General features: G+C 44.8%; 1 protein-coding gene across 1 annotated transcript in view; it reads right to left on the bottom strand.

The window, feature by feature from the left end:
* Positions 1-26,577, bottom strand: part of SCGN (secretagogin, EF-hand calcium binding protein) — a 130,264-nt gene that overhangs the window by 30,323 nt on the left and 73,364 nt on the right. The window contains exons 7-8 of the mRNA XM_073631178.1: positions 22,748-22,803; positions 22,243-22,288 (exon numbers count right to left, since the gene is read on the bottom strand). Coding sequence (XP_073487279.1) covers positions 22,243-22,288; positions 22,748-22,803 — 102 coding nt within the window. The remainder of the gene's footprint in view (positions 1-22,242; positions 22,289-22,747; positions 22,804-26,577) is intronic.

Below are 26,577 nucleotides of genomic sequence, written 5' to 3'. Positions count from 1 at the left end.
GAGCTGATCTTAATCTTTATAACTCTGAACTCTGCCCTCTTTCTTCCCTTGTAGTCTGACTTTGGTGTTATAAGTTTGTATGTTAGTCATGTGTCTTTTATGAATTACTGATTGATTAATAGACCAGTACTACCCCCACCCATCCCAATATAAATTTAGTTTCATAAAGATTTATTAACAGTATGCAGACGTTACAGATACAAGTGATAACAGTTTGATGTATGTGTCAAAACATAGCACTGTAGATAGAAATTTGCACAACGTGCACAATTACACTACTATAGTCAGACTGTGTATATAAAAAGATGGATGAAAAATCACATACAACAAATAATGTCAAACAGTTTAAGGCTATCAACTATTATATAGCAGGATCGACCAATAATGGGAACAATATTTGTGAGACCAATATAAATTTAGACCACCTTTTTGGGGCAAGCACAGGCTGAAGTGGCACTGGCAATTATTCTTGATTAGGTATTTTATTGGATTAGGTATTGAACTTTCACACTGTACTTCAGCTAAGGCACAAAGAGAAAATGGGCAACAAACTACTTTGACAAACACTAAACTGACTGCAGGTGACCATATTTCCCCATCCAGCTCTTTCATCTCTTACCCAGTCTGCTTCTTAAGCCCCTTACACATGGGCTGAATGTTGGGAGACATCAGCTGGTTCAATAAAAACCGGGTGACATTCGGCCCGTCTGTAAGTCAGGCTGTCTGACAGAATCCGGCCGTTTGACCAGTTTCTGTTGGATGAGCATGCTAGAAAACCAGCTGGGTTGAATAAAAAATAGTAGTGTGTACCAGACATTAATCTCTCCACTCTGTAACATGTACCCTCTATTATGTAACTATGTAACTTATATATATTTCCCTTACTCCTGCCCTCTCCTTATTACTGCGTTCATCAACTCCTGCTAATTCTGAACCCACATGCTAACATAACCTCCAGGTCACTGGTGTGTGCCATAAATTTCACTCCCATATTACTTTCCTCATCGTTCTGTTTTTCCTAACTTCCGGAGATATGTTCCCATATCCTGGGCCTCCGTCACTTAACTTTTACCAACACACCCGGCACCCCCCATCCTCTGTCAGCAGCCTCAATCCACACAATTTAGTTTCTATTTATCTTCTTTCCACAACTAGCCCCTCGCTTTTTATGTGCCCTTTGTCTGTTAAAAAGGAATTGGACAGAGGTGAGTTTTTATCACTAACTCCTTTAACCTACTTGCTGTTGTACTGTTGTACTGAAACATAACTTCAAGAAATTGACTCTGCCTCTCCTACTACCCACTCCCATGGTAACCTCCTCTGGACCCAATCTCCCAGACCCAGTGGATGTAAAGGAGGTAAGATAGGAATCCTTCTATATCCACATAGCACTTTTCAGGTTCTTCACTCACCTTCCTCTCTGTCCCTCTCCTCATTTGAGTCTTACTATATTTGTATATTTTCTCTAGTATCTTTGAGAATTGCTGTGATTTACATGGAATACACGGTCAAAGGAGTTGCCTTGAGAGTGAGTTGAAGCATGCGTCTATTGTTTTAGGTCAAAAGAGGAGATTAGTGACATGTTAAAGTCAAGAAGAATGATTGTATAAATTTCAGAAGAGAGAAAATAGAATAGTCAGGCAGAGAAGTCATCAAGGAACTTTGATACCAGTCCAGGAGGCTGCCTGGACTGGTATCAAAGTTCCTTGGTGACTTTTCTGCCTGACTATCCTATTATCTCACTTCTGAAATTTATACAATCATTCTCCTTGACTTTAACATACCACTAACCTCCTCTTTTGGCTTAAAACAATACACACACGCTTCTACTCACTCTTAAGGCAACTCCTTTGACCGTGTATTCCCCTACCTATGCACTCCTCGCAACCTGTCCAACAATCCTTTTTCCCCTTTCTGATCACTACCTTATTAGCTTCACTCTCTCTTTCATCTCCTTTACCCCCAACCGCATAACAGTTACCCGTAGAAACCTTTGCCACTTTAACCCTTTTTTTATTGTGCAACAGACTACCTCTATCACAAAATCTTACCCCTGTCCCGCCCCAACCTAGCCACTTCTGTCTACAACAGTTCACTGTCATCCTTCCTGGACACACTTGCTTCCTCTCAACATACACAAAATCAGGCCCCAGCCATGCAACGTTGGCAAACAGACGACACCAGAAGTCTCAAAAAATATAGCTGCACTCTTGAGCATTTGTGGTATAAGACTAAGTCCAAGCATGACTTCACCCAGTATAAATCCACCCTCCAAAAATAAAATTCCTTCCTCTGTGATGTCAAATAGACCTTTTCACTGATTTCATTCACACCCTCTCATGCAGTCCACATTAAATCTTTTCTACCCTTAACTGTCTACTTTGTCCTTCACTGCCTCCACCCTGTCAGAAACGATGAATCAGACTGAGACAGAAGTACAGTTAAATCACACTTGTTTAATAATAATAATAATAATAAAAAGGTTAACAGAGTAAATGTAGTCAAAACCTAGCCAGAGTTCAGGAATCGGAACGGATAGTCAGACAAGCCAAAACGTCAGAGAGCCAGAGATGAGCGTAGTAGAACAGCAAACAGGATCTGGAGCCAGAAGGAATGTCAGTCAAGCAAGTCTTTAACAGGAACACAGGAGAGCGTCTCTAGAGATGTGACCAAGGCAAAGGCAGAGATCATCTGGGCTGGACGACTTAAGTAGGCAGAACAGACGAGCAGGATATCATCAACAGGTGAGTCACTGTGGAGAGAAAGGAGCTGGCAATTAGCCGACAGCTAAGCAGCCAGCTTTGAGAAGGAAGGGCTGAGCTCAGCCCTGACAGTACTCCCTCCTCAATGACCCCTCCCCCTCAGAGGAACACCAGGCTTGAGGGGGAAACATCTATGGAAATCACGGAGGAGGACAGGGGCATGTAAGTCTGAGGATGAGACCCAAGAGCGTTCCTCCGGTCCATGCCCTTTCCAATGCACCAGGTACTGTATGCGCCCACGGAACCTATGGGAGTCAACAATGGACTGTACTTCATACTCCTCATGGTTCTCAACCTGTACAGGGTGAGGATGAGGCACCGAGGTGGCAAAGCGGTTGCAGACCAAAGGTTTTAATAAGGAGACATGAAATACATTCAAGATACACATATTAGAAGGAAGGTCTAATGCGTAAGCCACTGGGTTATTCCTGCGAAGAATACCAATAAACCGAAGTGCGAACTTCAGAGAGGCAACACGAAGTCGGAGGTTGCGTGATGACAACCAGACCCTGTCCCCAACCTGGTAGGAAGGCGCAGGCAGGCATCTGCAGTCAGCATGGAGTCTGTACCTATCATTAGCATGTCGCAAAGCCTCCTGGACTTGTGCCCAAGTGGAATGAAGACCACAGAGATGATCCTCTAATGCAGGAATACTCAGTGGAACAAACGAGTCAGGCAACATGGAAGGTTGGAAACCATAGTTCGCCATAAACGGGGACAATCAGGAAACAGAATTCAAGGCAGAATTGTGAGCAAACGCCGCCCACGGTCTGACCAGTTGTTATGATGGTCAGAAATAAAGCAATGTAGGAATTGCTCCAAGGACTGATTGGCTCGTTCTGCTGCCCCATTGGACTGCGGGTAATACGAAGAGGAGAAAGCAAGCTGAATTCCCAACTGTGAACAAAAGGCTCGCCAGAACGGGGACACAAACTGACTACCCCTGTCTTGGGTAGCCCATGTAAGCCCATGTAAGCAAAAGATCTCCCGAGCAAAAATGAAAGCCAGTTCCTTAGAAGTGGGCAACTTCTTAAGTGGAATACAATGGGACATTTTCGGGAACCGGTCAACCACCATAAGGATAACAGTGTTGCCCTGGGAGTTGGGTAACTCCACAATGAAATCCATAGACAGGTGGGTCCAGGGCCTGTCTCCATTGGGTATGGCTTGTAGGAGGCCCACTGGAAGGTGTCATGGAGTCTTACTCTGAGCACACACAGACTAGGCCACCAGAATTGTTGGGAATCAAAAGAAGAGAAATTTGTTGCGCTAAACCTAAAAGTATATAAATTGTAAAAAGCTGCTGGCACAATATTGTTGGATACAATAAAAGAAAATATGGGGTAAGAGGTGCAGAGCTAAAAAATGGTGATAATAAACAATGAGTCCATCAAAAACATATAAATTCTGATATATTGATAAATTTAATGCATCACAAAGAGCTCAGAAATCCATTAGAAATATTCAGAAACTGAAGACAAAGAGCCATCACCAACACCCAATCTAACTGACTCTTACCGCCAGTGCATTGGATATACACAGTAGAAAGATGTATGGTTGGTCGGATCCACGTTTCATACGGTTCACTGCTTTACAGAGGTCCCTCTCTCACTGACCGTCCAGGTGTAAGCAGCCCAGTAAATACTTGACTAAGCGGAATGCTCCCAAAGGAATACCCCGGCGGCCACATAGGTAAAACATGGAAGAAACACTCTCATTGCGCAGACATCTGACAGAAGGGTCAATTTATTGATAAAAAACAGTATATAAAATTGACATGTATTCAATGAGGTACAGGCAATAGAAAAAACGTCCAGCACTTCCCACCAACGAGATAGCGGCCACTCCCCGTCTACAGCGCTACGTCACATGTCCCTTGTGCAGCCCTAATGGCCCAAGAGAGTTGATTCCTCCCAGGGTGGCCAGCAGCCTTGGGAGAATGGTAAGTCTGGAGCACGGCAGTACGGAGCAGGGGCGGACCCAGGGGGGGGGCAACGGGGCAATTGCCCCCTCCGAGAAATGCGGGAGACTGTGACAGAGCCCGCCGGCGGGTGGCTCCGTAAGTGAGAGAGCCGCCGGGTGGCTCCGTGAGTGAGAGAGCCGCTGGGCGGCTCCGTGACTGAAAGAGCCGCCGGGCGGCTCCGTGAGTCAGTGAGAGAGCCGCCGGGTGGCTCCGTGAGTGAGAGAGCCACTGGGCGGCTCCGTGAGTGAGAGAGCCACCGGGTGGCTCCATAGGTGAGAGAGAGAGAGAGCCGCCGCTGACATGTGCCGCTCGATGTGTTTGTGGGCGGGCTGCTGGCCAATCAGGGAGCCGGCGGGCGGGGGAGCAGAGAGATGACATCATCTCTCACCGCCCGGCGCCCGCCCTGCATCCCATGCAGGCAGCTGCGGCAGCAGAGAGATTACATCATCTCTCTGCTGCCTGTCTCTGGGACACAAGAGACCACCTCAGCAGGTGGCAAGTGACAATCTTCATCTGGTGACAGGCGACGTGGCAAGTGACAATCCGTAACATGTGGCAGGCGACGTGGCAAGTGACAATCTTCATCTGGTGACAGGCGACATGGCAAGTGACAATCCGTAACATGTGGCAGGCGACGTGGCAAGTGACAATCTTCATCTGGTGACAGGCGACGTGGCAAGTGACAATCCGCAACATGTGGCAGGCGACGTGGCAAGTGACAATCTTCATCTGGTGACAGGCGACGTGGCAAGTGACAATCTGCATCTGGTGACAGGCGACGTGGCAAGTGACAATCCGTAACATGTGGCAGGCGACGTGGCAAGTGACAATCTGCATCTGTTGACAGGTGACGTGGCAAGTGACAATCCGCAACATGTGGCAGGCGATGTGGCAAGTGACATGGCAAGTGACAATCCGCAACGTGGCAGGCGACGTGGCAAGTGACAATCTGCATCTGGTGACAGGCGACGTGGCAAGTGACAATCCACAACATGTGGCAGGCGACGTGGCAAGTGACAATCTGGTGACAGGTGACGTGGCAAGTGACACACTCGGGGCTCCCACTGATTCTGCATTATGGTGAGTTAAACTATTTAATTTTTTATAACAATGTAATAATAGTAATAATGCGCTTCAATCATCCTGACACCATAACAACCATGGTGCCGTGATGATTGAAGCGCCAACACCAGCCATTTCCCCGATAGATGTACCCCAAAAAAATATATTTTCTGGCAGTGCCCCTCCCGAGACTAGACTCTGGATCCGCCCCTGGTACGGAGGCTCTCTGGGACAAAGCAGCGGTCAAAGGTTTCTCAGGAGGAGCATGGACCTGAGCGGCAAGAATTTTATCACCCAAAGGAGAAGTGAGACTGGTGCGAACTGTAGCCAGAATACAATCAGGAAGAATCACAGGTATCGGAACTGACTCCATCTTCGAAGTGGAGGAAAATTGTTGCGACAAAGCGTCAGCCCTTACATTCTTATTACCGGGTAAGACAGAGACAATGTAATTGAAACTAGACAAGAAAAGAGCCCATTGCGCCCTTCTGGGAGAGAGTCGTGGTACCTTCGAGGAGATTGTCCATTCTTTCAGGGCTAAAATGATCGCTAACAGCTCTCTGTCACTAATCTCGTAATTGCACTCCACAGGTGACAATTTCTTGGAAAAGTAGCCACAAGGATGCATAGCACTCTCAGAGGTAGGACGTTGAGACAGAAGAGCGCCGACTCCAGTCTCAGAAGCATCAACCTCAAGGATAAAAGCTAACCGAGTATCAGGATGTGCCAAAACAGGAGCAGAAACAAAGGCAGCCTTGAGACTCTCAAAAGCCTTAATGGACTCCGGAGACCAACTCTGTGGGTTACCTTCCTTTCTGGTCATATCAGTCAGGGGCTTAACCAGAGAAGAGAATTTTCAAATAAACTTCCGATAATAGATGGCAAAGCCAAAAAAACGCTGCAGAGGATGTAAACCCATGGGTCGGGCCACTGTGGGACTGCTGAAAGTTTTTCTGGGTCCATAGAAAAACTAGCAGTGGAAATGACATAACCCAGGAATTTAACCTGTTCACGATGGAATTTGCACTTCTCCAATTTACAACAGAGATTATTCTCTCTAAGGCCCCTTTCATACTGGGGCGGTTTGCAGGCGTTATTGCGCTAAAAATACCGCCTGCAAACTGCCCCAAAACAGCCTCCACTGTTTGTTCAGTGTGAAAGCCCGAGGGCTTTCACACTGAAGCGGTGCGCTGGCAGGAGAAGAAAAAATCTCCTGTCAGCCGCATCTTTGGAGCGGTGAAGGAGCAGTGTATTCACCGCTCCTAAACCGCTCCTGCCCATTGAAATCAATGGGACAGCGCGGCTATACCGCGGCAATACCGCGGCTATAGCCGCGCTATACGAGTGGATTTAACCCTTTTTTGGCCGCCAGCGGAGGGTTAAAACCGCACCGCTAGCGGCCGAATACCGCGGTAAAACAGCGCTAAAAATAGCGCTGTTTTACCGCCGACGCCCCCTACTGCCCCAGTGTGAAAGGGGCCTTCGTTTCTGAAGCACACGACAGACATCTGTGTGGTGGCTCTCCAGGGACTTGGAAAATATGAGGATATCATCGAGAAAAACCACCACACATAACCGCAACAAATCTCGAAGGACATTGTTAATAAATTCTTGGAAAACTGCCGGGGCATTACAAAGGCCAAATGGCATTACGAGGTACTCATAATCGCCTGTTCTGGTATTAAAGGCAGTTTTCCACTCGTCGCCCTCCTTAATCCTCATGAGATTATATGCCCCTCTCAAATCAAGCTTTGTAAAAACCGTTGCTCCCTTGAGGCGGTCAAATAACTCTATAATCAACGGAATTGGATAGGCATTCTTAATCATGAAACGATTGAGACCCTTATAATCAATACAAGGTCTCAGTTCACCACTCTTCTTCATAAAGAAGAAACCAACACCAGCAGGAGATGAGGATTTGTGGATGAAACCTAGAGAAAGTGCGTCTGCAATATACTCCTTCATGGCCCTATTCTCCAAGAACGACAAAGGATAAACCCGACTACGAGGGGGTATGGCACCAGGTTGAAGGTCAATTGCGCAATCATACGACCGGTGTGGAGGCAAACTACGGGCTTGACCTTTGTCAAAGACATTGCTAAAATCGCGGTACTCCTCCTGCAGGGAGGAGAGTGAAGAGGTGCACAGGACCTTGGCTACCTTCTGGAAGCATGACTTGCTGCATTGTGGCGACCAGGAGAGAACGAGTGGAAAACCACTTCACTTGTACCCAAACAAAATTGACATCATTTTATCCTATAAATAGAGCTTACTTTTGGTGGTATTTGATCATCTCTGCGGTTTTTATTTTTTGCGCTATAAACAAAAAAAGAGCGACAATTTTGAAAAAAACCCCAATATTTTGTACTTTTTGCTATAATAACTATCCCCAATTTTTTTTTAAAAAAGCAAATTTTTTTCTCAGTTTAGGCCAATATGGCTCTCAAACAAAATTGACGTCCTTTTCTCCTCACAAATAGAGCTTTCTTTTGGTGGTAATTGATCACCTCTGTGGTTTTTATTTTTTGCGCTATAAACAAAAAAATAGCGAAAATTTTGAAAAAAAACTTTGAAAATTGTTTTTTACTTTTTGCTATAATAAATATCCCCAAAAAATATATATAAAAAAACTTTTTTTCCTCAGTTTAGGCTGATACGTATTCTTTTACATATTTTTGGTAAAAAAATCACAATAAGCGTTTATTGATTGGTTTGTGCAAAAGTTATAGTGTCTACAAAATAGGGGATAGTTTTATGGCATTTTTATTAATAATTTTTTTTACTAGTAATGGCGGCGATCAGCGATTTTTATCATGACTGCGACATTATGGCGGACAGATCGGACACTTTTGGCGCGATTTTGGGACCATTCACATTTATACATCGATCAGTGCAATTAAAAGTGCATTAATTACTGTGTAAATGTGACTAGCAGTGAAGGGGTTAACCACTACGGGGCAGTGAAGGGGTTAAGTGTGTCCTAGGGAGTGATTCCAACATTACTGTTTTATTCCATAGCAAAAGCCATAGGGTAAGATGTATAATGCCCCGTACACGCGGCTGGACATTGATCGGACATTCCAACAACAAAATCCTAGGATTTTTTCAGACGGATGTTGGCTCAAACTTGTCTTGCATACACACGGTCACACAAAGTTGTTGGAAAATCTGATCATTCTGAACGCGGTGACGTAAAACACGTACGTTGGGACTATAAACCGGGCAGTAGCCAATAGCTTTCATCTCTTTATTTATTCTGAGCATGCGTGGCACTTTGTGCGTCGGATTTGTGTACACACGATCGGAAATTCCGACAACGGATTTTGTTGGCGGAAAATTTTATAGCCTGCTCTCAAACTTTGTGTGTCGGAAAATCCGATGGAAAATGTGTGATGGAGCCTACAGACGGTCAGAATTTCCGACAGCAAGGTCCTATCACACATTTTCCGTCGGAAAATCCGACCGTGTGTACGGGCCATTATAGTTTACACATTTACACACTGATTACATTTGACTTGACAACATTGGAACAAACAGGATTCGCCAAATGAATGTTACATTGGCCCTTTGAAAGACAACTTAAATATCAAAAAATAACATTTTGCACATTATGTAAGCATTTGCAAGGGTATCTTTTGTGACTTTTGTGCGAATGCTAATGCATTCACACAGCAAAGCAAGTTCTATAAATAGCTCCTTTAGTGTGTTGTTAGGTCTTTGTCTTTATACTGTATCTGTGAAAGAATTGCCATTGTCTGACTACTGGGCACTCTTACCTCCTTGCTGCCTAGGCTTTCAGCACTGTCACACTTTGAATGAAAACTGTGTGGTCATGCAACACTGTATTCATGTGAAATTTTCATCATTTCTTTCACACAAATCTAGCTTCCTTTTGGTGGTATTTAATCACCACTGGGTCTTTTATTTTTTGCTAAACAAATTCAAATAAACCAAAAATATAACATTAATAATAAAAAGGTCAGGTCTGAGCATGTAGGCCCTTTACAAAATAATCTAGAGTGGGTGACTGGGGACAAAGAGAAGGCAAATTTATTAAATACTTTCTTCAGCTATGTGTATACAAAGAAGCATGTGGGAGCTCATGTCCATATTGGGGGTGGTAGTAACACAGCCCCCAATGATCCACAATGGCTCACCTGGACCAGATGGCATCCACCCACGGATCCTAAAAGAATTGAGCTCTGTCATTTCAAGGAGGCCATTGTTTCTATTATTTAGGGACTCGTTAATAACCGGAATGGTAACACTGGATTGGAGCAGGACCAATGTGGTGCCCAAAGGGATCAAAGTCTTTACCAAGTAACTATAGACCTGTTGGTTTAACTTCTATAGTCAGGAAGATACTGGAGAGTTTAATAAAAGACCACATAGAGGAGTTCTTGCTGGAAAAAAATATTTTAAGCAACAGACAGCATGTATTCATGAAAGACAGAAGTTGTCAAACAAACCTAATTGGATACTATTATAAGTGGCGCTTACTCAATAAACAATGAATAATGTAATAAATCCTCAAGTACAATAATGTGCAAAATTCCAAAGTGACAGTGCAGAAAAATGTTTATAAATGGCTTTTCTTCACACAATTAAAAAAAAAAAAAAAGACATTTTCTTCACACACCATAAAGGTGCCACAGTGTTTAAAGTGACAATACAGTAAAAAAAAAAAAAGAATAGACATGCCCAGTCCAAAAGTTCATAAATAAAAGTGCTTGTCCAAAATGAGTAGAATCCAATCAATCGAAATCATATATGCTTCCACCATCTGTAGTGCGCCAGTGGTTTGCCCCAGCCTCTCACCTCAGATAAAGACCCCTACAGGTCTAGTTTTCTAATAAAAACTGGCTAAAAGACAGGATTCAGAGAGTAGTGGTTAATGACTCTTACGCTGAATGGTCTAAGGTTATCAGTGGTGTACCCCAAGGTTCAGTGTTGGGACCCTTACTTTTTAATATCTTTATAAATTAAATGGGGTCTGGGATTAAAAGTACCATTTTTGTCTTTGCAGATGACACTAAGCTATGCAGTGGAATAATCAGAGGTGGGGGACTCGAGTCACATGACTTGACTCGAGTCAGACTCGAGTCACCTGTTTGAGGACTTGCGACTTGCTTGACAAAATTAAATAAATGACTCGACTTGACTTTGACTTGTCACCAATGACTTGCGACTTGACTTTGACTTGGGCTATTTGACTTGCAATGACTTGCAATGACTTGGCACCACCAGTTCTGTGTCTTGGCCTAGGCAAAAGCCGCCCCCCCCCAAAAGAAAGCTCCCCCGAGTCCCAGCTTCGGGGTAGATCGGTATTTTGACTTAATTTGTGACTTGACCAAAATAAATGACTTGACTTGACTTGCTTGACTTCTAGCAGGGACTCGACTTGACTTGCTTGCTTTTCGCCACAGTAACTTGGGACTTGCTTGTGACTTGAAGGTTAAGACTTGAGACTTGCTTGTGACTTGCACATGTGTGACTTACTCCCATCACTGGGAATAATGTCCCTACAGGATGTCTCCAATTTACAAGCCGACCTCAATGCACTGTCTAATTGGGCAACTAAGTGGTAAATGAGGTTTAATGTTGATAAATGTAAAGTTATGCACTTGGGGGCTAAGAATATGCAAGCATCATACATACTAGGGGGAGTATAACTGGAGGAATCAATAGTGGAGAACGATCTGGGGTTTTTGGTAGATCATAAACTCAATAATAGAATGCAATGCCAAGCTGTGGTTTCCAAAGTGAGCAAGGTACTTTCTTGTATTAAGAGAGGTATGGACTCCAAAGAGAGAGTTATCATTTTGCCCCTGTACAAATCATTAGTAAGACCTCATCTGGAATATGCAGTTCAGTTTTGGGCACAGGACTCAAAAAGGATAACGGGGAACTAGAGAAAGTGCAGAGAAGGGCAACCAAACTGATAAAAGACATGGAGGAGCTCAGTTATGAGGAAAGATTAGAGGAACTGAATTTATTCCCTCTTGAGAAGAGGAGATTAAAGTGGAGGTCCGCTGAAAAAAAATATTAAAAGCCAGCAGCTACAAATACTGCAGCTGCTGACTTTTAATATATGGACACTTACCTGTCCAGGGAGCCCGCGATGCCGGCAGCCAAAGCCGATCCATCCTTTGGCTCTCGGCTGCTGCTGCCGCCATCCTCGCTAAGGGAATAAGGAAGTGAAGCCATGCGACTTCACTTCCTGGTTCCCTACTGCGAATGCGCGAGTCGCGCTGCGCGTCCTCTCAGGTCCCTGCTGTGTTCTGTGTCTCACAGAATACAGCGGGGGGGGGACGGGGTAGGCGCCGGAAGTGGCATAGGTCACCGCAAGCGCTGCGGTGAGCTATGCCAGGAAGTGGGAGCAAATACCTGTATTAGACAGGTATCTGCTCCCTCCTCCCCCCTGAAAGGTGCCAAATGTGACACCGGAGGGGGGGAGGAATCCAAAAAGTGGAAGAGGGGGGGGATATGATCAACATGTACAAATGCATAAGTGTTCCATATAGTGAACTTGGTGTTGAGTTATTCACTTTAAGGTCATCACAGAGGATAAGGGGACACTCTTTATGTTTCATCTCCAAATACGAAAGTGTTTCTTCACAGTAAAGCTGTGAACATGTGGAATAGACTCCCTCCAGAGGTGGTTCTGGCAAGCTCAGTAGATTGCTTTAAAAAAGCCTGGATTCTTTCCTAAATGTACGTAATATAACTGGGTACTAACATTTATAGGTAAAGTTGATCCAGGGAATCCGGGGGATCAGGAAGTAATCTTTTCCCCTGCTATAGCAAATTGGATCATGCTTTGCTGGGGTTTTCCGCCTTCCTCTGGATCAACTGTGGGTATAGGATTGTGCATATGGGATTGTATTTTTTTTTTTTTTTTTTTGGTTGAACTAGTTGACTTGTGTCTTTTTTTAAACCTGACTAACTATGTTAAAAAAAAAAAAAAAAGTTTTTCTTAGTTTTTGTAATAAAATTTAGCAAACAGGTAATTTTTCTCCTTTACTGATGTGGGCTGATGAGGCTGCACCGATGGGAACTAATAGGAAGCACTGATGGGTACTATAAGGGGGCACTGATGGGCTGCATTGATGGGCACTGAAGAGGCAGCAAAGGTGTGCATTGATAAGGTGGCACTGATGAGGCTGCACTAATATGCAGCACTAATGGACACTGATTGGCAGCACTGGTGTGCACAGGTTGGCACTAGGGATGAGGTTCAAGTTCGAGTCGAACTCATGTTCGACTCGAACATCGGCTGTTCGCCAATTCGCCGAACAGCGAACAATTTGGGGTGTTCGCTGCAAATTCGAAAGCCGCTGAACACCCTTTAAAAGTCTATGGGAGAAATCAAAAGTGCTAATTCTAAAGGCTTATATGCATGGTATTGTCATAAAAAAGTGTTTGGGGACCTGGGTCCTGCCCCAGGGGACAAGGATCAATGCAAAAAAAAGTTTTAAAAACAGCCGTTTTTTCGGGAGCAGTGATTTTAATAATGCTTAAAGTGAATCCATAAAAGTGTAATATCCCTTTAAATTTCGTAGATGGGGGGTGTCTATAGTATGCCTGTAAAGGGGTGCATGTTTCCCGTGTTTAGAACAGTCTGACAGCAAAATGACATTTCAAAGGAAAAAAAGTCATTTAAAACTACTCGCGGCTATAATGAATTGCCGGTCCGACAATACACATAAAAGTTCATTGATAAAAACGGCACGGGAATTCCCCACAGGGGGACCCTGAACGAAAATTTAAAAAAAAAAATGACGTGGGGGGTCCCCCTATATTCCATACCAGGCCCTTCAGGTCTGGTATGGATATTAAGGGGAACCCGGCCAAAATTAAAAAAAAAAAATTGCGTGGGGTCCCCAATCAAAATCTATACCAGAACCTTCAGGTCTGGTATGGATTTTAAGGGGAACCCTGCACCAAAATTTAAAAAAAAATGGCGTGGGGTCCCCCCAAAAATCCAAACCAGACTCTTATCCGAGCACGCAACCTGGCAGGCCGCAGGAAAAGAGGGGGGACGAGAGAGCACCCCCCCTGAACTGTACCAGGCCACATGCCCTCAACATTGGGAGGGTGCTTTGGGGTAGCCCCCCAAAACACCTTGTCCCCATGTTGATGGGGACAAGGGCCTCATCCCCACAACCCTTGCCCAGTGGTTGTGGGGGTCTGCGGGCGGGGGGCTTATCGGAATCTGGAAGCCCCTTTAACAAGGGGACCCCCAGATCCCGGCCCTCCCCCCTGTGTGAAATGGTAAGGGGTACAAAAGTACCCCTACCATTTCACAAAAAAACTGTCGTTACGTAACCCCGCCCCTTTCTGGCATCACGGGGAATGCCACAGGGAAGTCCCCATCAAGTCCCCATGTGTCAGAGGGGGGCGGGGTCACCGGGTGGCCTCGCCCCCGTTATTTAAGAACCGTCAGAAGAGGAGAAGTGTCACACAGCGGGAGCCTCCCTCCATGCCATCATGGATGCGGAGTGGCCCGAGGAGAAGAAGGAAAGAAGACGCCGACGCCGCCGAGGAAGATGCCGGACGAGAACACCGGAGGAAGAACCAGAAGAAGAAGATGGAGGAAGAAACCGAAGGAAGAGAGAAGATAGAAGAAAGAAGAAGCATTTAAATAAAGGAATTGTCAAAAACTGTCTCTTGTCATTTTTAACATTTTTGACAGTTTTTTTGTGAAATGGTAGGGGTACTTTTGTACCCCCTTACCATTTCACACAGGGGGGAGGGCCGGGATCTGGGGGTCCCCTTGCTAAAGGGGGCTTCCAGATTCCGATAAGCCCCCCACCCGCAGACCACCACAACCACCGGGCAATGGTTGTGGGGTTGAGGCCCCTGTCCCCATCAACATGGGGACAAGTTGTTTTGGGGGGCTACCCCAAAGCACCCTCCCAATGTTGAGGGCATGTGGCCTGGTACGGTTCAGGAGGGGGGGCGCTCTCTCGTCCCCCCCTCTTTTCCTGTGGCCTGCCAGGTTGCAAGCTCGGATAAGGGTCTGGTATGGATTTTTGGGGGGACCCCACGTGATTTTTAAAAAAAATGTTGGCGCGGGGTTCCCCTTAAAATCCATACCAGACCTGAAGGGTCTGGTATAGATTTTGAGGGAGACCCCACGCCATTTTTTTTTTAAATTTTGGCCTGGGTTCCCCTTAATAGCCATACCAGACCTGAAGGGCCTGGTATGGAATTTAGGGGGACCCCCACGTCATTGTTTTTTTTAAATTTTGGTTCGGGGTTCCCCTGTGGAGAATTCCCATGCTGTTTTTATCAATTAACTTTTAGTTGTATTGTCGGACCGGCAATTCATTAATAGCTGAGAGTAGTTTTAAATGACTTTTTTTCCTTTGAAATGTCATTTTTCTGTCAGACTGTTCTAAACACGGGAAACATGCGCTTCTTTACAGGCATACTATAGACACCCCCCAGGTACGAAATTTAAAGGGATATTACACTTTTATTGTTTCACTTTAAGCATTATTAAAATCACTGCTCCTGAAAAAACGGCCGTTTTTAAAACTTTTTTTTGCATTGATCCATGTCCCCTGGGGCAGGACCCAGGTCCCCAAACACTTTTTATGACAATAACTTGCATATAAGCCTTTAAAATTAGCACTTTTGATTATTCATGTTCGTGTCCCATAGACTTTAATGGTGTTTGCGGGTTTGAACAAATTTTTTGCCTGTTCGCAAGTTCTGGTGCGAACCGAACAGGGGGGTGTTCGGCTCATCCCTAGTTGGCACTGGTGGGCAGCATTGATGGGCACTGTTGTGGCTGCATTGATAATCTGGAACACCGCTCCCCCACCTCATTACCTCTTATTTAGTTGCCACCAGTGCATAGGATGTATCCCATTCAGTTCTCTCACATAGAGGATTTCAGCTCCCATGGTTGAGACAAAGGATTTTCCATTCTATTACTAGAATAGGACCCACTAATTCGGGGTACTTTGTCGCAGTAAGTGGGATTAGCACTATATGACCATATAGTGTGACCAAACCCCCGTATTTTTTGAATATGTTCAGGTGTTTTTAACTAGCCTTGCAGGAAATGTCATTCTTGAATGTGTGTGCTGTAAAATATACTGTTTGTAGGTCTTATAGCAGCACCATCTTGAATTTAAACGCATTTTAGGATGTGCCCCCAAATATGTTCTTGTATATTGTAATAGACCTTGACCAGGTTTTTTGGGCTAGACCCACTAGTTCGGGGTACTTTGTCGCAGTAAGTGGCAGTGGCGGCCCGTCCATAGGGGGCGCCTGGGTGCCGCCCCCCCTCCAGGAAGTAAAAAAAAAAAAATGTCAAAAAAAAAAACAATTTTAAAGCTGGCCCTTTAAAAAAAATACAAAAAACGGTCCTTAAGTGCACTGTGTTCGGACGCCGGACACAGTGCACTTATGGGAAGTGCCACGTCTATGCAATCACGAGATTGCAGACGTGGCGCTGCATTTGCAGGCATTTAGCCCACCTTGCAGCGCTTTGTGAAGCCCCGAGTAGCTTCCGAGCGGCGCTAGTATCTATTACTATGGCCCGGCGGTTTGATTGACATTGCAGTATGATGTCACTTCCTGTTTCTCTCTCTTGAGAGGAAACAGGAAAAATGAGAAGAACGGAGCTCTCCACAGGAGACACCGCTGGAGAGGACAACACATAGCAAGGTAAGTAACGGGGGCAGGGGATTTGGTGGTGACACATGCTGCTGCAATTTGGGGACACACACTGCTGCAATTTGGGGACACATACTGCTGCAATTTGGGGACACACACTGCTGCAATTTGGGGACACACACTGCTGCAATTTGGGGACACACACTGCTGCAATTTGGGGACACATACTGCTGCAATTTGGTGACACTGCTGCAATTTGGTGACACTGCTGCAATTTGGGGACACATACTGCTGCAATTTGGGGACACATACTGCTGCAATTTGGGGACACATACTGCTGCAATTTGACACTGCTGCAATTTGGGGAAACATTCTGCTGCAATTTGGTGACACTGCCGCAATTTGGTGACACTGCTGCAATTTGGGGACACATACTGCTGCAATTTGGTGTCACATGCTGCTGCAATTTGGTGACACATACTGCTGCAATTTGGTGACACATGCTGCTGCAATTTGGTGGTGACACAGGCTGCTGCAATTTGGTGGTGACACAGGCTGCTGCAATTTGGTGGTGACACAGGCTGCTGCAATTTGGTGGTGACACAGGCTGCTGCAATTTGGTGGTGACACATGCTGCTGCAATTTGGTGGTGACACAGGCTGCATTTTATGTGACAGAGGCTGCATGTAAGGAGGGACTCCGCTGGGGGCACCTGATGTAAGGAGGGACACCTGATGGCATCTGGTGGCAGGCGACATGGCTAGTGACACGCTCGGGGCTCCCACTGATTCTGCATTATGGTGAGTTGAATGATTTCATTCAATTGTAATATAATTGTAATATAATAATAGAAATAATGCGCTTCAATCCTCCTGACACCATAACAACCATGGTGCCGGGATGATTGAAGTGCTAACACCAGGTATTTGGAGTATCTTTATCTGCTGATTGTTAAACTTTCTAGAATACACATATTTCTATTGTTGTGTAGGATCTGGGCCTGCTGTCCCTCCATCCCTCTCCCTCCATCCCTCGTTCAACTCAGACACTAACCACACCACCTTAGAGCCACACCCACTATTTAGCTGAAACCATGCCTATTTTCACCAAGTGGGAGGGGTCAAAAAGGAAGGGCGGGGCCTGGCACCACCCCATCCTAAAACTTCACCAGCCGCCACTGGTAAGTGGGCTTAGTACTATATGACCATATAGTGTGACCAAACCCCCGTATTTTTTTAATATGTTCAGGTGTTTTTAACTAGCCTTGCAGGAAATGTCATTCTTGAATGTGTGCACTGTAAAATATTTTGTACTGCATTGATAATCAGGACACCGATGATCAGTGCCTCGATTATCAGTGTAGATGTCCCCTTTGACACTAGCCGTTTACCAACTCTCTCCTCATGCTGTCTGTGAGGAAAAGAATGCAGCTAACTGGCAAATCTGTTACATCGTGATCGGCTGAACATGTGGTAAAGAGCCGCCGTCATTGGCTCTTTACCCTGATTGGTGATGCGCTGTGTTCTATGCGCCGCACGCCCAGAGGGTGAGCATGCGTGGCAAAAATGGGAGGATGTCATATGACGTCCTCCTAGAACTAATGCGGTTCTGTCCAGCTGTCATTTGACTATATGGCGGATACCAGTTAATATTTTGTCTTATTGTTTTTTATTTACACGAATATATAATTGTCTACGACTACCTCTTCAAGATAATTTTCAGTCAAACATCATCAGGGCGAGTCCGCTCAGCCAGGTCCGGCCCAAGACATGGTGCTGCCTGGGACCAAGAATAAAATGCTGCCCCCCCCAAAAAAAAAAATCACACCCATCAAACATATCCATTATTTTATATCACGACAATTAAAGTTAAATGTACCAGAAAGTCAGATTTACATGCAACAGTGGCGGTGGTGGTGGAGGGTTCTGTCCAATGCAGCTGTGGTGGTGGGGAGGTTCAGACAGAGGCAGATGTGGTGGTGGGGGGTTCATTCAGAGGCAGTGGTGGTGGGGGGGGGGTTAAGTCAGAGGCAGTGGTGGTGGGGGGGTTTAGTCAGAGGCAGCGGTGGTGGTAGGGGGTTTAGTCAGAGGCAGTGGTGGTGGTGGGGGGTTTAGTCAGAGGCAGTGGTGGTGGTGGTGGGGGGTTTAGTCAGAGGCAGTGGTGGTGGTGGTGGGGGGTTTAGTCAGAGGCAGTGGTGGTGGGGGGGGTTTAGTCAGAGGCAGTGGTGATGGTGGTGGGGGTTTAGTCAGAGGCAGCGGTGGTGGTGGGGGTTTCAGACAGAGGCAGATGTGGTGGTGGGGATGGGATCAATGGCGCTGGCACTTACTTGCTTACAGTGTCAGTCGTGCCTCCAGCGATGCCTTTTTCAACACGGGGTCTCCGCTCACAGCAAAAAGCTCCTCTCCTTCACACTGTTGGCTGTCAGCTCAACAGCTGACTTTCTCCTGCAGTTTCTGTCTCTTGATGTGGCATTGTCTGCAGCAATGGGGGGGGGAGCCGTGGAGAGGATGGGCGGGCAGTCCACTTTGTGGGTATGGCAGTGAGTGCTCTGCCCAGGGCTGGACTGGGACAAAAATATGGCCCTGGACTTCATCCAGACCAGCCCACTTTACTCCAAACACCTGGTGTTAGCACTTCAATCAACCCGGCACCATGGTTGTTATGGTGTCAGGATGATTGAAGCGCATTATTTCTATTATTACATTGTAATATAAAGTTAAATTGTTCACCATAATGCAGAATCAGTGGCGGCCCTTAGCGTGTCACTTGCCACTGTCTGCCACCAGATGCAGTGTGTCACTTGCCACGTCACTTGTCAGCAGATGCAGTGTGTCACTTGCCACTGTCTCCTGCCACCAGATGCAGCTTGTCACTTGCCATGTCACTTGTCAGCAGATGCGTGTTACTTGCCATGTCACTTGTCAGCAGCTGCAGCTTGTCACTTGCCATGTTACTTGTCAGCAGCTGCAGCTTGTCACTTGCCACGTCACTTGTCAGCAGATGCAGTGTCATTTGCCATGTCACTTGTCTGCAGCTGCAGCGTGTCACTTGCCACTGTCTCCTGCCATCAGATGCAACTTGTCACTTGCCACGTCACTTGTCAGCAGATGCAGCTTGTCACTTGCCATGTCACTTGTCAGCGGATGCAGTGTGTCACTTCCCATGTCACTTGTCAGCAGGTGCAGTGTGTCACTTGCCACATCACTTGTCAGCAGATGTGTGTCACTTACCGCGTCACTTGTCAGCAGATGCGTGTCACTTGCCACATCACTTGTCAGCAGCTGCAGCTTGTCACTTGCCATGTCACTTTTCAACAGATGCAGCTTGTCATTTGCCACGTCACTTGTTAGCAGATGCAGTGTGTCATTTGTCACGTCACTTGTCTGCAGCTGCAGCATGTCACTTGCCACTGTCTCCTGCCACCAGATGCAACTTGTCAGGTCACTTGTCAGCAGATGCAGTGTGTTACTTGCCACGTCACTTGTCAGCAGATGCAACTTGTCACTTTCCATGTCACTTGTCAGCAGATGCAGCATGTCACTTGTCAGCAGATGCAGCGTGTCACTTGCCACATCACTTGTCAGCGGATGCAATGTGTCACTTGCCACGTCACTTGTCAACAGATGCAGCTTGTCACTTGCCACATCACTTGTCAGCGGGTGCAGTGTGTCATTTGCCATGTCACTTGTCAGCAGATGCGTGTCACTTGCCACACCACTTGTCAGCAGATGCGTGTCACTTGTCAGCAGATGCAGCTTGTCACTTGCCACATCTCCTGTCACCAGATCGAAGGGGGCCCCGTCAGGTAGGATGTACAGGGCCCCATGATTTCTAACAGCGCCCCTGATGCCCACTGTAGTGGTTGTCATGTCCAGACCAAGAAGGAACACTGTGGACAGGGGAGAAGAGAGAGATACACTGCACCCGCTCCGCTGCTTATTTCAAGGGGACCGATCGAGCTTGTGTACTCCAACTTCCTGGTAGCGGTAGAATGCACGATGGGATGGACGTGATGACATCAGCCGGAAATGATGCAAGACATGGGAGGTGACGCGGCCATCATTTCCGGTTGGTGACCTCACGTCCGCCCCATTGTGCGTTCCCATCACTACGGAGTGGGAGTAGACAATTCCAATCAGTCCCTGTGAAATAAGCAGCAAAGCGGGCAGAACGAGCTGGCAGGCAGGCGGGAGTTTGCTGCTTCTCTGAATGTGCCGCCCAGGACCCTTGGTCCCACCGGGTCCCATGGTAGGGCCGGCCCTGTACTCAGCACTGCTAAGGAGGGGGGCCCCAGTGCACACTGCGCGGCCACATAAAGTTGCTTTGCAAGAGGGTGAGCGGGAGGAGAAGAGGATCTTGCCAACTCCATGGCAGAAGCTCTTTCTTATCCATACAGGCTGCAGGCAGGGGTGGGTAAGTTGTATCTGCTCTTTTGCAGCAGCCCCACTCTTTCAGAGGATGTGTGGGGAAGAGAGCTCTGTACTGGAATGGGGGAAGGAGGGTGAGCTCTGTACTGGGGGAGAACTTGGGAGTCCACAGCACATGCCTCAGCCCCGCACTCAGTACATAGTGCAACCCACAACCCTGAACTCGGTACATAGCGCACCTAGCAACCCTGCATACGGTGCGTAGTGCACCTCTCAACCCTGCACTCGGTACGTAGTGCACATCTCAACCCTGCATTCGATCTGTAGCGCATATTTACTTAAAAAGGCAGTAATGATGTATACAGTGCCTTTAGTAGCCAATCATATTGTATCCTTATTTTATTTATCACAGCCAGATCAATAAAATTTGCTTTATGTTAATATTGTTAAAGTTGTTGTTAATATTTATTTTTGTAACTTAATTCTGAATAAAACATTTAACAGTGTCATTGCATAAGATCATTTACGAGGACATGTTTAGGGGTGGGGCAGGGTAGGGGTTGGGTGGGGTAACTGGTGGCGAGTAACTCCCAAGGCCTAGATAGTAGCTCAGGACTTGAAATTTTGAGCCCTGCTATATATGTATAAATACAACGTAAATTGACATATGAAGAAATACAGACATGGCTACATTTATATTACTGTAGATCAGATGCAGTTTCATGAATGTGTCTATATAATATATTTGCAGTTGAAAAATCTAGTGATCACTATACAATATTTATCCAGTTTTATGATACCCACTCACATCAGTTACTAGCCATAAAAATAAAATAAAAAGTATTCTTAGCAGTTGGTATTGCAGAAACTGGTTATGTATTTGGCAAATAGAAGCCATTGAATGGCATCATGATTAGAGTGATACTAAAGCCTCGTAGATATTTTTTTACCTAAAATGAAAAAAAAAAAGTTTATACTTACCTGCTCTGTGCAAATATATTGGGGTCCCCTCCTCCCCTCCTGTGTGTGCCCCCATAGCAAGCTGTGTGCTAATGAGCGACACACATTTCTGAGCCAGGCTGTGTGAATTCGTAGACATACACAGTGCTACTCCCTCCTAACTGGATTTGAATGACAGCAGCAATAGTCAATGGCTCCCACTGCTATCAGTCTGTCCTATGAGAGCAGGGGGAAAAACCAGCGCTGCTGCAGGCGGGCACAGTGCTGGATTGAGAGGGGAAAGGGGGGTAACCAACAGCAAGGTGAAATTTTTTTTTTTACCTTAAAGCAGGTATTGCATTCAGGTAAAAAAAATCTTTTAACTTTAGAACCACTTTAAATGGTGAGAAGCGACATGCCTGAATTCATTCAATATATGTCAATAGTTTAATATAATAAGCTGGATAATGTAATGTCTTATATACCAGTAATATGTTGTTGCTTCTGTTGTACTTACATCCATCTTAAACTGGAGCAGAAAATTTTCTTGAAGTGCTAAAATCCTTGAGATAAAACATAAATAAACAATCAAATTGAATAAATTGAAATAAAAATAGGAAGTCTTTGAAACAGCCTAGTAAAATAGTAAATCCCAATTTATATACATGTACATTTTGTAAAGTCTGTACTGCCAATGGTTTGCTAATATTTTATATAATATGCAACTTATTAAAATGCATTTATAAATGACAAATCTAGATTTGTTTTTATAGTAGCACGGATGAAGGCCACAGACAGCCAGTAATAGCTATTCTAATCACTCACCATCCATAGAGTGAAAAGAAATATGAATAAGCAAGGTCGTAGCATGCAGAAAAAATTGTTCTACATTAATTTTACTGCTTTTATTATATTAATACTTCTCAATGCTTTATTTTCCATATAACATTAAAATTGCTCTGTAAGATGAGATATTTAGAGTACATTTAACAGATTGGGACTTGATACATTGAAATACTTACTTTGCTAAGTCATTTAGATCCAAACGACCATCTTTATTCTTATCAAACAGATTCATCTAAAAGGCACATATGATACAGTCAGTACAGTGAAGTAAATGATATATACAATGTGATAGTATGTCCATCTTAAAAAGTGCCCTACTGTTTATTATTATCAAGTAAACATCACCAGTGTGGGAACTGTCATAGGTAGTATTGTTACACTCTTACCTCCTATATCCAGCTGGGACTTTCACTAAACAAGATCTGCTGTCCACTGTATGTGCTTCTTTTTCTCATAAAGGCTTTTGATACCCCTACTATGATCTAAGACTGTTGGAAGCCACCTCAAGTATAATTATTGCAAAAGGAGTTAATTAAAAAAAAAAAAAATCAAGGAAATACTGACATGAATACCTAACACAACTTTTTAAGGCCATTGCGGATTCTTGTCCCTTCCCAAAGCAATTGTAGGAAGCCTACTCAGTGTTTTAGTTACAGACCAATCTCAATGAGTAATGATAATTTAATGATTTATGCAATGACTACCCAACTACAGCCATATAATGCTTCTCATCAAATATAATCTACACAGAACAGTCCGATTTGCTCCACCATGTAAAGCACAAAAACACAAGCCATCACCCCCATAAATTATTTCCAAAAAACATAAGCAATCCCTTTGCCTATTGTCTTTAGATGCAGAGAAGTCGTTTGATCGTCTAGACTGGGGTTTTCTTATTGCCACTGTAATCCAAATAGCCTTGCTTGCTGTCTTCACAAACAAAATAATGCTGCTGTACTCCTCTCTCAACACCAGGATCAGAGTAAATGGACTCCTCTTCCATTGGGTAATCATGTCTAATGGGACCTGTCTGGGCTGCTCCCAATCCCTGTACATATTAGCAAAGGAACATCTGGCCAATGTTCTGAAAGCCAACAGCCAACTCCAGGAACTAGAGGTATTCAGTCACCTTAGTAACTTCAATATTAAAACCATAAAATCAAGATGCTTGGACATTTCCCTACCTCCCCACAAGCAATCCATTCTGCCAGACACATGAGATGCACCCATCCATTGAGTGCCCTATTGATCTTGTTATTTGAGTTATTTTGAGTTATTTGATCTTGTAGCATCTGTACAACACTGATTGACCTTCTGGTCCTGCTGAAAGCATGCCTGGCATGGTAGAATGTCCTTCTACTAGATGGACATACTGACATATTTTCTTTACCTGTTCCAGACCCTACCTATTAGGGCCCACCACTATTTCTTTCACACCTTGTGCTCATCTTTACTTGACCCTCAGCCCACTTAAGACATGATATCTTGTCTAAATGTAAATAACATGGTGGGACTGCCTCATCTTGAAGTTTATTATATTGTAGCCATTCTTGGCTGAAAATAGTTTTTCTATACCCATACAAAACTGTGGCTATCTATAGAGCAGCACTCCACATGCATACTACTCACATCTCTTCCTTGGGCTCAACCAAAACGTCCACTACATTTCCTGCCCTACCATGTAATCTCTCAGCTGGAAACCTTGGATTTAGCATTATGTGCATATACAATTGAATCTAATGTCTGCCCACTGACCTCTCTCCTAGAAAACCAGAATTCCCCCTAGGCCTGCATTTCCCTAGATTCCTGTGATGGTACCACTCAAAACCCTCCCCAATTATTCAAGCTGTAAATGCTGCGGGTTTGAAACCACTTGAGGGGTCTGCAGCCTCTAGTGATGGGCGAACCTGCTTGAGTTCAATATGTGGGCACATTTTGCAAACATGTCCAAAAATCCACAAACTGCAAACTCCTATTGAAGTCAATGGAAAGCAAACACTGAAAATCAGTTCTCTCCATTCAAGCTAATTAAGCGAGGTATTGTTATAAAAAGGACATGGGTAACTGGGCACTGCCAGGGAGGGGTGGAGGATGTCATATACCGTTGCAAATACCATCGTTATACCTTTTCTGCAGAAAGCAGCTCTTTTAAAAAGTATTTAGCAAATCAGTACAATTCCTTTAAATAACATGATTGGGGGGTGCCTTAAACCTGTCTGTGAGGTGGCACAGCAAAACTGACAATTAGAAATAAAAGTGATATTTCCCAGTTTTTTTGGAAAAAACGGCATGGGGATCCCACAAAATCAAACAAATGCCATGCCTCCTAACATGTACCAAGGAAAAAAACAATTACTGTCCAGTGTGAAGCAGCTCTTTTGATAGGCATTAAAAGTCAATGATGTCACTTCCTGCGGCAGTAGCAGCCAGAGGTTTGTGTGGGTGAACAGATCAAATCTGACCATTAATTTGCCAGGTCCATTAATTGAGAACATACTGTACAATCTCAAGGTCCATGTTTGGTGAAAATCCTCACATGGCTGCAAATGCAAACCTCTCCCTTTTTCCAACATAGACACTTCCATGTCATTCCCAGCTCCTTTGGTTCAATGTCATGGGAATTGATACCCTTTGAGGAGCTATACATAAACAATAGTGAACGCCCACAAATTATTCCTCAACTCTACAACATGGAAAAGGGTTATGCTTTCCTAAAATGACCCTCTTATGCTAGGGACTAGGAGAGGGAACTGGGGCATTCTATCTCAGATTTAGACTAGAAAAATTTATTTTTCCTGCTGACCTTTAAATCTAGCATAGTCAGCCAAGCACTAGAGAGAAATTATTAACCAGGCAGTACCGCTGCCTGTACATTTGAGTTTTTGGATGCTGTTGGAGATACAGAGATACAGAGGGCACTATGCTCCACATCTGGTGGACCTGCCCCCACATTCAACCCTTCTGGCATTCCATCTATACATCCAAATCATGCAATGGCCAGAGACCCCTGCCATAACCCTACTTTCCATAATCCCAGGACTTCTAAAAGGCAGTAAAAAAGGTTCTTCCCTCTGTGGGGAGACCTTTGATCCCAAACCTTTGCAGAACAACCACCATTCCACATGTTAAGAGTATAGGTTAATGAACTGAATCTCATTATGAGAATGGAAAAATTAACAACACATCAGCATGATTGCTACCCAGGCTTTAATGTGACATGGAGCACCTGCATCACATTCTCCAACTGCGCCCATCTTCAATCCTTTTTATAACTCAACATTCATATACCACAATAATAACACACATGGTTTTAGGTTCACCCCAGCTGAACCCCTACCCCTTCCTCTCTTCCCCCCCCAAACATATTAAGCACTTTGATCGCCCTGCTTATTTTGTAACAGATGGCCTCCCCATTCTCCATGCTTCTCTTGATATACCATCTCCATTGCACTTAGTAACTGTATGTACTTTGTATTGAACTGTCTCAGATGTTTTTGAAGGGGTGAGTCTGTCTACCACTCCTGTGCACTTTATATGTATTTAAGTTGATAATGTTGTTGCTCCATTGAGACAACATAAATAATTTTATACACTATTACTAATGAATCCATTGGTAACTTTTGGTTGCTCTTCACAAAATTAAATCAGACTTCACTGTAAGCTCTACGTTTTCTATAACTGTGGTGCTTATAAGACTGAAAAGGTTTTAAAAAAAAACTCTGATTAAAAAAACAAAACAAAACTGATGTAGGTACATAGAGTATACCTGCAGCAGCCTCCAAAAGCCTGCAGTTACGTCTGCATGCCAGGCTGCTCTGATAAATTAAGCTTCGACATTTCAGGATAATGTCAAAGCTTGCTGCCATCTCTCACTTTCAAGACTGATACTGGCTCATCACTATAATAAGGGCCTCACTGGCAAAGGAAGGGTGGGCAGGCAAGCTCTCACACAACCAAAACTTTGCCTGTCAGGACAGGCAGGCATAACTGCAGGCTTTTGGAGGCT

This window comes from Aquarana catesbeiana, linkage group LG05 (assembly GCF_042186555.1).
Source record: "Aquarana catesbeiana isolate 2022-GZ linkage group LG05, ASM4218655v1, whole genome shotgun sequence".
NCBI lineage: Eukaryota > Metazoa > Chordata > Amphibia > Anura > Ranidae > Aquarana > Aquarana catesbeiana.
This window is presented reverse-complemented; position numbering and strand designations above follow the sequence as displayed.